At 43.4% G+C, this 13,084-nt stretch overlaps 1 protein-coding gene across 1 annotated transcript in view; it reads right to left on the bottom strand.

Annotated features, from left to right (window-relative positions):
- The window catches only part of ROBO4 (roundabout guidance receptor 4), a 53,363-nt gene that overhangs the window by 5,288 nt on the left and 34,991 nt on the right, over window positions 1–13,084 (bottom strand). The window contains 4 exon segments of the mRNA XM_042476428.1: window positions 331–591; window positions 2,617–3,011; window positions 7,344–7,583; window positions 12,969–13,084. The exon segment at window positions 12,969–13,084 is cut by the window's right edge and continues 12 nt beyond it. Of these exon segments, the coding sequence (XP_042332362.1) occupies window positions 331–591; window positions 2,617–3,011; window positions 7,344–7,583; window positions 12,969–13,084 (1,012 nt within the window).

Below are 13,084 nucleotides of genomic sequence, written 5' to 3'. Positions count from 1 at the left end.
TGGCATCAGCTTGCTTTAGGGAATTTTAAAAATACTTTCCAGTTGATGTGGACACGGGACAGAATGGGCCTGTCTTTAAAAAAACACCTGTGGTTTAAAATGAAAGTGAAATAGACAGTTCAACTTGGATTCAGAGCTTGGAAAAATTACCTAGAATAACAAAAGCCACACTGGTTGGATGATCTGAAGTTTGCCATCCAAAAAGTAACATTTCCAAGATCTGACTGAATCTGGTATTGTCTCATATGTCAGTTTGGCAAAACCTTAGGTGACTATCCACCCATCTCCATCTGCAGCTCATTCCCTCCAGACCAGAGTAACAGCACTTGCCATTTCCTCCTTGCAAAGCAGTAGTAGTGAGTGGCTGGCTTTCTCCCAAGGCTGCTGTCCTTCCCTTTCTCAGTTTAGGAGTGGAGTTCCAGTTCTCAGCCTGCTGTGTATACTTGGCTTCCATTTCATCCACCCAATCTGTGCTCCACTCCCACGCAGGAAGGGCTTCTGATCCTGGCTTCTGCTGCACTTCCTCTGAGCTCTCTGCAGAAGTGTGTGGATGCAGGAGTCCATCAAGAGGAGATGCAGAAGGCAAAAAGTCTACAAGGAAAAAGAACAACCCTCTTAATTCACCCCAAATTGTCCTCAGTTACTACTTGTATAAACGGGTGTAAATGTTCCAAAAGGTTACTCAGCCTCTTGCAAAGCTAATTTCCCCATCATTTAATGTAATATTTTGTGGGGACCCCCACAATCCCACACTTTTCTTTAGGTAACAAGTACTTGACTAAACTACAAACCCCAAGATTCCACAGAAATGGCCAATATCAAACTGCTGAAACCATGTGCTTTAGATTCACTCTCAAATAAACCCTTTTAGAAATGTATCCATATACATTGCTTGGAGAAGATGAAAACCACGGCAGTTCTGCCTCACTGCTATTTGCAAGTGGCCATGGACATTACAGGAGCCAAACTAATTCATTCCTGCCCTTACCAACTTCCCTAATGTGCTGCTGCTGATCCCGGGAGTGCCTTAGATGTAGTCCACTCTGATGCAAAACACAGAGATCTGGCTGGGAGCCAAAGAGACCTGTCTAGGTCAAACATGCTAAGCCTTGTTTGATCTTGCTATGGTGGCCTATGTGGAGGAAACAAGGAGAGTCTGTCTCTCATTCACCGATGGAACTAAGAAGAGCTTCAAAGGAACTGGTTGGGGAGGGAATGGGGGAGAAAAAAAAATCTCCTGCCCATATTTGAGGGGAAGGTGAAAGGAAGTTGCTGTCTGGCTGTTTGCTCAGGGATTCTTGGCATGTTTGTGCCTAGAAGCTCCCCACCCCTTTTCTGCATCTTTTTGCTTGCTCCATCAATTTTGTCATTTACGACTCTTAAAGTTTGCTATACAGGGGGAAAACTGGAAACAAAAGCCTCATTCTAACAGCAACAGAGAGTTACTGCAGTGATAAATCATGCTGCACTTTTCTGGCCGTCTGCCTTATTATGAGGAACAGAGATTGAATGGAAGTGCCCAGAAGCTGAGCAGCAGATACAGAATAAATCAATTCATCTGTCGGCTCTGGAGGGCAGGGAGGATCACTCTGCCTGCAACTGAACTCCACTGTCCTAGGGAGCATCTCTGGGGAGGTCAAAGTAAAAGATAGACTCTGCTCTCATAATGCCCTGGATTGCCAACTAGTGGGCTGGCCAGAGGGGTGTGTGTGTGTGGGGGGGGGGGGGTTTCACTACAAAACCTGATTGGGATGTTTCACAGCAAAGTGAACTGACAATAAATGATAGTCTGGAAACAGCTACGGCATTACGTATCTCTCCTAGCCCTCCTACAAGAGCCCATTCAATCAAAATTAATGAAACTGGCCCAATAATTCAAGAAGAAATAATTATAGAAGATGATTCCTTACTCTCTAGACCAGAGGTGGGCAACTGTGGAAAGTGAGGGGGCTGCATTAGCCCCCCAGGAGGCCTGGGAGGGCTGCAACACCCACTTCACCTGTTCCTACAAAAGGAAAAATCAGTTTTATGGCCTGATATACCATCTAGGAGACACTGAGGTATTCTCACCATATTTTGGAGCTTTTGGGGCAACCAGAGGGCATTGGGGGTCATTTTGACCCCCTCCCCCAAAATGTGCAAAAAATTTGTTTTGACCCAGGGAGGGGACAAGGATTCTAAACATGGTGGAAATATCCTTCACAGCCCCTATATATCCTTTTGTGGCATTTGGGAGCAAAAAAACCTTTTAAAAATTATCCCTGGGGGCCACAAAAACAGTCCTGAGGCTACATATGGCCTTTGGGCTGTACCTTTCCTACCATGTTCTAGAGTAGCCTATTGGACAAACTTTTGTTACCCCAAATACTCTCTAAGTGTGTGGAAAACACTTTTGCCATTTTTTTGAATCCCTTGGGCCTTTCTTGGTCCATATGAAGTATTTTAAAAACAGGAATTGACTTCCCAATCACTTTCTGTTGTAAAGAAAAAAACTCTATTGGCCATAATCTCTATTGGCCATATTTCTATTATCCTGCAAAGGGAATAAAACAAACATCTGAACACAATCTCAATTTACATCAAGATCTGCTGGGATATGAGGAAGGCGGATATTACCAGTCAGTGCCTTGTCAACCTCTCTCTGAGTCATCCCAAAACAGAAACTGTCGACCACCACAGCCAGCGCCTGGGCAAAATTAGCATCCATGAGGAAGGAGCCATCGGAGGAGCTGATCAGGCTGCAGCGGGTGCTTGTTCCATTGTCTTCTGAAACAGAGCCCCAGCCATTGAGGAGGGAGCCACCCAGCGAGGCCTCATCTTCACTCAGGCTGGACAAGGGTGTCCGGCAGAAACCGTGGAAGAACTTGGTGGAGTGGCCTCTACTTTCCTCCATGTTGGGGTCATCATCGTCATTTTCAAGCAGCTCTGAGGTCAATGGGCTGCAAATATAGCCATAGGTATGAGGTGAAGTGAAGGTCCGGGGAGTAGCAGAGATGCTGTCATTCTGCTGCCTTGAGGGGAAGAAGACAACACTGGCATTAGAAGTGGACAAACATAATGAAAGTGCCATTATAACCTACAATCAGTATTGCACCTATGGATTTGTAGCCTACAGTTACAAATCTGTAACTGGCCTGTATTCAGTATGCAAAGGGATCTTGTAGCACTGACTTTGAGATTAACTGTGTGAAAGAAGTTGTAGTTTTTGTAGACTTAAGTCTATTTCCTCCAATGACTCATACCTACTTCCTCAAATTCCTCAGACCTAAATCTATGAAAGCTTATGCTACAATGTCTTTCACTCAGCCAGTCTCAAAGGTAAGAGCCCTTTGCATACTAGCATTCCAGACTAACGTGGCTATAGCTCTGAATTCTACTGGTCTGTATACAGTAAAGCTACATGGTCTTACTATCAAACTGCATAAGAAGAGCCAGCAGCTGGATCAGCTGAAGAAGATCCATTCAGCTTCTGATCACAAGGAGGATGATTTTTCTATCCCTCCATTAAGAAATGAACCTGCAACAATCAGAAGCAGAGTCCTGTCACAAGTCCTTGCTTCAACCTCAGTCACTGGTGAGAGGGCATGGAAACATTCTCCTCTTTGCATCCCAATGGGAAGCTGAATGAAGTTCTTTCATAAAATCCAATGGCTAGCTCTTAAGGTGGGCTGGGGTGGTGGTGGTTGGACCAGGAGAGGTTTCTTGGTTATGTAGACATCACTAAGGACTTTATCGTCACGCCGCCTGACCAACAGCACATTGGATGGTGGTTTGATGCCACGTCTTTGGCACAGTGTAGACATGCTGCACCAAAGAGCCACAGAAAAGCCATGGTCGTGGCTAGTGCACTGTTTCCAGAATTTGAATTGAATTCGGCAGCAGTAAACTGGTTTTGAAAACTGTGCAATAATCTCACTGGTTGCCATTTTCTGCACCTTCTCCTGTTTCTGCATGACTTCCAAGTCCCACCCAAGAAATGATCAGAGATGTTCTTAAGATTTAGCAAAGCAGAAGTAGGAGTGGGCATCCTCAAAGCATTTTCCTATGCCCATCTGTCTGCCTAGCCATTAAGTCCTTCTCCTAAACACACATGAAATCCCAGATGCAAATGGCCTACGTTGGAGCTCTGCCATAGTATTTGAGGGCAAAGAATGCTGCACTGTTCTTTTAAAGAGCAGCTCAAAAGGGAAGGGCTGCTGAAACCACTGGCTGTGTTGGAGACATCCAGAAAGGAAACCAGCAATACAGAGGTTTTCATTTAATTAGCAATTTCTGTGACTCTTCATTTCAGGAATATATCATCGTATTTAAATTACAAAGTCAGCCTCAGCACATAACCTCCAGTTAGCAAGTCCAGCTATGTTTCTGCCTACTTCACTCTCCTTGCTTCTCCTACTTTTCAGTCCAATTTTAGTCCTATCTATAGTGAAGCAAGCCCTACAGTCCTGATTTAGTAGGAACAGTCTTGATTCATCTTCTATTCTCCCACTTTTTCAGCTTTTAAAATGTCCCAGTTTCTCTCTGCTTATTTCACTTTCTTCCTTTGTACTCAACGTACTTCAATTGGTGTCAACTAAATTTAAAATGCAGGAGTAGTTTGCATTCAGTTAAACTAACAGGGTGGAGAGAAGACGGTGGGACAGAGTCTTGCCCTTCTCAACCAATCCAAAGAAAACTGCTACAGCTGCTACTCTTCTGGCTTGTGTGTTCCTCCTCATTAATCCTTTTTGCCATCTTGACAATCTTGACCATACTCTGATGTTGGCTGGCCACATGCATTCCAGTTTTCATCTGTGAAATGTTGGAGGTTGTGCTGAAGTCATTGGCAATTACATCTGTCTTGATTAACAAGGTCCATTAATTTCAACTCTAGCTGGGGCTACAATTAGTTTCAGTTTTACGCTACCTCACTAGCTGTTACCTACAACATTGGCAAAGAATCCTGCCACACATAGCCCCCTCTCAATACACTTGGCAGTTTTAGACTCTGAACTCAGTGGCCAAAAGACAATTACCTTCTCTAAATGGTAATGTGCGTTTCTCCAAAGTGCGGTAAGCCAACCCTAGTGTATTTTGGGGCTCTCTTGCTAACTTTGCTGATTGGAGCCATGCATGTGTGCCCCATAGTACTTCTCAGCCCTATTGGTTCCTTCAGTTCTGGACCCCCCCCCCCTTTTCTAAATTATTCTATTCCATTTTAAACTCTATCAAATCCTCTCAAAATCTGAACTGAAGGCAGATTCAGCAGTTTCTGATGGATGGTTTTATTAACAGAAGATGTGAAGCTGGCAAATGAATTCAGGTTACATTCCAGAAGAACATTCATGTGGCAAGGAGATTCTATTTTTATATATATAGGGTATAATGTATGTATGTTTAAGTGCTGGTTCTTTGCCTCTGTATAACCACAGTTCATTCCAAATCTTCCCCGAAGGAGTTAGAAAACATTCTGCAGTCAGCCTGAATGCAATTGACAGGCTCAAAAATTGCGGTCAACCCACATCCTGCCCTAAGGCCCACAGGTTTCAGAAAAAGCAGCTTAGCATTAAAAGGGAGAGGCAAAATGTCCTGTGGAATCCACCTCAGAAGTAAAATGCACATAGAAAGCTTTACTCCATTGGGGCTCCTTTCTACAGTGCATGAGACTACCAAGACAGAACTCAGAAATTTCCCTTTCAAACCAGTTGTAGTTATAATTGCAACTCCCCCCCAAAGATAGTTAGTTACAATTTAAATACAAATTTAAAAGATCACTCTTTAATTTCTCACTTTTTAAAAGTAACTAAATTGTCACTTTACATTAATGTAACACACTCTCCTCCCATCCATCTCAGTGCTATTTCAACACCCACAAATCAAAGCACAAAGTCAGTACTTGGACTATATAACGGATGGCTGGGATGACTGGAGATGTAGTCCAATACACCTGGAGGGTTTTCTTGTTGTTGTGTGCCTTCAAGTTGTTTCCAGTTTATGGCAATCCTAAAGTGAAACTATCATGTGGTTTTCTTTGCAATATTTGTTTAGAGGAGGTTTCCCTTTGCCTCCCTCTAAGACTGAGAGAATGTGACTTGCTCAAGGTTACCCAATGGGTTTCCATGGCCGAGTGGGGATTCCAAGCTTGGTCTCCAGAGACATAGTATAATGCTCAGACCACTACACCATGCTGACACTGGAAAGTACCACATTGGATAAAGGTTGGGAGTAGACTAGGATGGGATTTACACAGACCTATGGATGTTGCTGAACTGCAAATCCCAATATTCCTCACTACTGGCTTTGCTAGATCAGGCCTCAGAGGCTTGTACTCTGGCAAGAACTCCAGCTTTCCACCAGACAGTCAGCAGAATGATGGTGTGTCCTGGGGCAAATCAGATTTTTCTGTTTGTCCAGCTGAGGCCAAAATTAATCCCAGCCTCTCATTCCCCAAAGAAGAGCGAATTATTACATATATGTTTTGTCATACAGTTTAGAATGTGGCTTGGAGTTGGAAGGCACAGCAACTGGCATCGTAGGACTGACTGAGGTTTGTTAAACATTGCAGAGAACATATTAAGCTGGTAAGCAATTGGCCTGGCTAGGATCTAAATGGAGCTGTAATTATCTTAGTGGGATCAATGTGCTTCCCGTAAAATCAAGTACTCAGTGTCCCAGCCCCAATTACAAAAGTGTAAGGAGTCAGCCTTGTGGGGCAAGCCATCTTCAAAGTGCAGAGGCAGCAGTTCCAGGCACATTAGCTAATTGTGGCCAACGATGCTTTTGCTGGCAATGGGACAAAGTAGGAGCCCTATGTTAAGTACAGCTCAAGCCCAGCATAGAACAGCACAAAAGGACTTAAATCCACAATAATGCCTCATCTATTTTTGAGGCAGATAGGAGGAAAGATCTAGGCTAAAGTGCTGGTTTTACCTTTGGTTTCAGATTCAAGAAATCTTGGATCTAAACCCTACTGAGCTGTGCAACTCACTGGGCCAGTCACTCTCTCTCAACCTGACCTATCTCATACCATCCAACATTTCACAGATGAAAACCAGGACACATGTGGCCAACCAGCATCAGTGTGTGGTCAAACTGGCAAAAGTTATTAATGAGGAAGAACATACAAAGTAGGAGAGGTTGTGACAGTTTGCTTTTGTCTAAGCCTACTGGGAAGGGCCAGATTCTGCCCCCTCCTCTCTCTCCCTGCTTTGAACACGTTTAAAAATGTTTATACTGTTTTCAATCTTTAAAATTGTATTGTTTTTAGCTGATTCCTTTTATGAGTACATTGGGTCCCACTCTGGGAGAAAGGTGGCATAGAAATGAAATGAAAGAATAGTTTAAAAACAACAACCAAAAGTTACCTATGATGCTCTACTTCCTCACTAAGCTCCAGGTACTCTGCCACCTCTTCTGGGGTGAGAACAGTTTCCCTGTCATCATTGAGAGATAGGGAGAGGGAGGCTGCAGAAAGGCGGCTGTAAGGCAGCGTGGGGATGGTCTGGCTTTCTTCCAGGGATTCACTGCCTGCCTGCTGGGAATCTTTGTCCTGCTGCCAGGATGCCAGGTCCACAGGATGATCCAAGTAGCAAGTGCAGGTACACCTGTTAAACACAGAAACAACCACGTACATTGTGAATGACTCTGGAAAATATGCCCCCCTCCTGATATTATTATCATAATCCTTGGTGCAAAACGCTGGTGGAAAGATTAGAATATAGCAGCACTTGGCTCCAGTGCTATCCTGCCCTTGCTGCTGACCTTGATTTCTCTTCTACACTGCAGATTTGACTTCCCCTCCCATTTTCTCTCATAGTGTATCATTATGCCCTTGCTGGCTGAATCTTCCTCATAGGTTGGTCTGTTGTGTCCCAAATCAAACATCATCAAGAAGCAACCTGTATCAGAGGCCCCCTGAAGCAATTCAGGGTAGGGTGGGAAGGGGGATGCTCTTGGGGAAGATGGTAACTGGACCACCCTCTCCAGAGATACAGTTGGCCCTTGGAACTTGCAGGGGATCCATTCCAGAACCACCCCCCTCCCCGTGAGTTTCAAAACCCATGCATAATCAAGCCCCATAGGCTTAAATGGGGTGGGTGCCTGCACTTGCACCTATTAGGATTTTGGTGATTTGAATTAAAATGTCTCACCCAAGATCACCCAGGGATCTTGACTCACAGACTCATGACTCACTGATTCATGCTGGAGGTCCCTATCTTCTCCCTCTTGCTATAAAGGTATTTATTTATTGGTTAGATGTTATATTTCACATTTCCTTCAAGACTCTCTCTCCTTCCTCCCTTTTTATCCTCACATCAACCTGGTAAGGTTGGCCAGGCCAGGTATAACCAGCTCAAGGTCACATAAGGAGTTTCACCATTCAGTGAGGACTAAACCCTGAATCTCTCATATCCATGTCCAGCAAACTGGCCCCTACCCCCACAAGGTCTACAGGGTGGCTGCACAGACCATGGGAGCTTGGAAAGTCCCTAAGGCTGCATCCACACTGCAGAAATAATCCAGTGTGACAGCACAGCTGCCCTGGCTCAATGTTATGTCATCCTGGGGATTTTAGTTGGTGGCACCTGAGCAGCCCTGCCAGTCCGAGCTGAGGCATCCTTCCCATACTGGCACAGCTCCAGTTTCTAAGTGACTCCTCTCCAACCTGCGCATCCATCTCTCACACCTCTGCCAGAATGTTTGAGTGATTTCTGTAAGTGGACCAAACCTATTTCCGTGCAGGGAGCTCTGTCATCACTTACAGAACAATTCTTCAGCACTTTCTCTCCTCTCCCCTTCCACCTCCACCTTCCACTCCCACCTCTGGTGGATTTGTGACAACACCTGACTCTTGCGTGTAAATGGATGGTGTCTGCCACTTGCGCATTAGACCCTCTTTCTCTTCCTGTGACAAGGTGTGAGACACAAGTGGAGAAAGTGTAAAGAGGAAGAGGAACAGAATTGCTTAGCTTTCCTGAAGACACTGTAACTGATTAAGGACTGGAAGCCTTTGATTTGGGAGATACATCTCCCAGAATCATCCAGGCCATACATCCTGGAGAAATCTGGAAGATGTACAGTATTTCCAAAAGTAGCCTTTCTAAGTTCTACCTTTATCACAGGATAGGGTAGGGTAAGGTAAAGTATAGCAGTGAGTTCAAGAGACATTCTACGGCAGGCATTCTAAAGGTCAGTTTTGTTGTTACTGTGGGCCTTCATGTTGTTTTGGACTTATGGTGACCCTTAAGCAAACCTATAATTAAGGTATACAATTAGAGTGCTGAAATAGTACTTGAGAGATACTGGTTCTATTCCTCAGTGAGTCATGAGTTCATTGGGTGATCTTGGGGGCAGGCAGGCAGGCATTTGAATTCAGATCCCCAGAATCCTAGTTAGCTCTTCAACCATTAAAACACCGTAGACCTCTCTCATAGAAGTGTTTACTGTTTGCCTCCACTTAATCCTTCTTTGCCTGTTGTCTCAGTTTGGAAAAGACAGTCCTGATTAGTCCTCTGTCATTCCATTTTTACAATTGCTTTTAAAATGTCCAGGTTTTTTAAAAATCTTCTTCAACTTTCTTCTTTTGTCTTCAAATTACCTCAACTGCTACCATCTACTTTTGTAACCTTACATGAAAAAGAGAATTGGAAAAGAGAAATGTGTTCTCCATTTACTGATGGATAAAGGTGAAATGAACAGAGCTGTAGCTCAGTAACAGAGCACAGGCTTGGCATGCCAAAAGGTGCCAGGTCCGATCCCTGGCATTTTTTACAACAATGATGTCCCTGAGAGAAAATGATGGGAAACATCTCTGGAACAGATCGAAGGACACATTTCTTGCTCAGATAGACAAATAGCCTGACCTGGTATATGACAACTTCATAAATACCTGATTAATTTAACCCACTGTGTCCTTTGTTTCATCAATTTGTTCTTTGGAAGGACAGGGCCCAGAGTTCAGAGAAATACTTTACAACAGCAATAGGACCACACCAGCCTTCCCCAGTCTGATCCCCTCCAAATGTTTTAGATTATAGTATAGTGGGCCCTTGGTATCTGCTGGGGTTTGGTTTCAGGACTCCCCGTGTAAACCAATTCAATCCACCACCCCTTTTCTACATGGAGATAATCCCAGATCCCAAAACCAACAATTTCACTTTGGCAGGTCTTGCAAAGATTCCTCTCTACAATCTTGGAAAGTTGCTGCCAGTCAGTGCAGACATTTTTAAGATAGACTGATCAAAGATCTGACTTGGGTTAAGGCAACTTCCAGCATGTCTAATAGGAATTCATTTAGAAATAAAGGAAATTGCCATGCATCTTAGCAATGTCTTCATTACTGGAAGTAACTATCCAGGGTTAGAGGCAGGAGTCTTTTCTCACTAATTGGAGCATTGAACTCAGGACTGTCTATAGGAAAAATATGGGATTTGCCACTGAGATAAAGTTTTGAATTTCCCGGCCTAGTTCCCTCCAGGGATTGGGCTGCAACTCCCATCAGTCCCAGCCAGCATGGTCAATGATCAAGTATCATGAACATCATAGTCCAAACATCCAGAAGAGACCATATTGGAGAATGCTAGTATTATTCTTCCCAAACAAGGGGAAGTCCACCAGCTGCTAGAAGATTATGGCTTTAATCTGCAAACCTCTGGCTTCTGGGCCCATTTTATACCCAGTCTTCCACTGTGGATGCCCCATTAAAAGAGGATGTATATCTCTCTGACATGAGGCAAACTGCCATCTAGAATATAAGGCAGCACATGGAACAAGTTCTCTTGTGCAAATCCAACCTTAATCTTCTGTGCAACAAAATGCATTTTCAATAGAGCGGCCAATTATTGTGTAATTGCCCATAAATTCAGAATGACACTGAAATTATTTCATGCACAGATCCAAGGACAACATTTTCCCCTCTATAAATGTGGACTTCAAGGGACAGAAAAAAGAGGATGGAGTCAGCTGATATTTCACTAATGGATTGATTTACTTTCCTGGAATGATAATTGTCCATTTACTTAAATAGCTGGGCACTTCGACAGAGGCCTGCCCTATTAAGTGAAAAATGCTCCCTCCCAGCAAGGCATGGAGTGGCAGCATGATTTGTAGCTTTTTAAGTGCAAAGTAGGTAGAAGGTATGGTTGGAATTCATTTCCCATCCAACCCCACCCCCTTAGAGATAATCCATCATATCACTGCCTGCGGATAATATGCAAAGCAGTAGGTTCCTCTTCTTAGTGCCAGAGGGGGCAGTGGGCAATTTATTCTGAGCACCTGGCACAACTGGAAGATGAGTCAGCATGGAATCTTGATGCCGCTGCATAGTGCTCCCCATTGAAAGGTGTGCACCAACACAAAGGCATTTCAAAGCATGGCAGAACTCCATCACTGCAACTGGGTGTGACCTACAACCTCATGAGCACAAAGATCAAGATCCAAATACCATCAAAACTTTACTCCCCCTAGCCAGGGCTGGGTGCCTTTTCCACTAAGAACAAATAAATATGGCTGCGATTTTTGCCCAATACATCAGTTGCTAACTTGGCTGATTGACATGGATCCTGATCAACTAAAAAAGTTTCATTAAACAAGTGTGTGTGCACATATAGACAATTGTGATACTTCACAAAAAGTGCAGAGAGGAAGCCGTTACTTAGAAGAGACATGTCACATTGTGTGAGGTACCTTTTCTAGCATGATACATCCTTATTATATCATCACACAATCCAGTTTCTAGTCCTGGCTAGAAATGATTCAATGAATCAGTGGAACTTTCAAAATGTTGACTTACCCAATTCCTTTTGAGTCAATAGGTCATAGAATCATAGACTCTAGCTGGAATATTTGACAATTAGATATAGAGCATTGTATTATTGGCTGGAATATTATGTCTTCCTAGATAGACTGATGTCTGCAGGAAGTAGAACTGAGCAGCTTTACAATCTCCATACTGAGTAAGCAGCCACCATGACATTATTACACAGGTGAATCACCAACTGATGCTCTCCAGATTCATGGCCTAATGCTCAAACCATTGCACCACACTTGCTCTCAATGCATCCTCCCAATTCACTAGGAGGGATTTGTGCTGTCTCTGATACATAGCTAAATACTGTGTCTGTGAAGTTACATAACATGGATTGTGCTATAGATCAGAGCTGTTATTTTCTTTTGAACTACCTTTTAAATACCTCTTACACAAATTGATGAAGATTTGCAAGATCCATTGATTAATTAATCAACCAGAAGGGTTCATATTGATTCATTTTTCTTAACAATCAGCACCCACAAAAACTCTATACCCAAACAAGCCAAATAGTATACCAAAGAAAGCTTTGTTTAACTTGTGCAAGTCAAAAGCATGTTTTATCGCCTTCCCCTATTTCTTCAGTAAGCACCCTTAGACCAGGACTTTCCCTAATGATTTTGCTCAAATCTGTATAGGTAGATGGTTTTAGATTGTTTTAAAGTTTTGTCATTGTTTGCAGAGCTTTCAGATTCTTAAATTACTTCTTATTGTTAACTTTACATTGTTCTTGTTGTTGTTGTATGCTTTCAAGTTGTTTCTGACTTATGGTGACCCTAAAGACTATCATGGAGTTTAGTAGGCAGGATTTCTTCAGAGGAGGCTTGCCATTGCCTTCCCCTGAGTCTGAGAACATGTGCCTTGCCCAAAGTCACCCAGAGGATCTCATGCCCATGTTCTCCATTGTTTTAAATTGATTTCGCCTCTGTGCCAATAGAGCAGATATAAACATTTAAACAAACAAATACAAGTAACTATATGCATAACAGGGAAAGGCAATATGTGGTCCTGCAAATATTGTTGGATTGCAGCTCCCATCAATTCTTACCATTGGCTATGCTTGCTAAATCTGAGGAAATGCAAGCCACAAGGTGTGCCCCTCCCCAATAATTTGCAAGGGAGAAAGAAGGTGATGAAAAGAAGCATTTGAACTGTGATACATTTTTCTTCTGATTCTGCTTACTCTTGCTGGGTGCTGTGATCTTGGGAGGCTTGAACACCTGGAGGGACCGGAGGTGGCGGTGGCAACAACAAACCAGCAATGTTTTGTGAAGCACGGCACTGTGAAAACTTTGGGGA

This window comes from Sceloporus undulatus, chromosome 6 (assembly GCF_019175285.1).
Source record: "Sceloporus undulatus isolate JIND9_A2432 ecotype Alabama chromosome 6, SceUnd_v1.1, whole genome shotgun sequence".
NCBI lineage: Eukaryota > Metazoa > Chordata > Lepidosauria > Squamata > Phrynosomatidae > Sceloporus > Sceloporus undulatus.
Note: the sequence above shows the minus strand (reverse complement) of the source record. Positions and strands in the feature narration are given on the sequence as shown.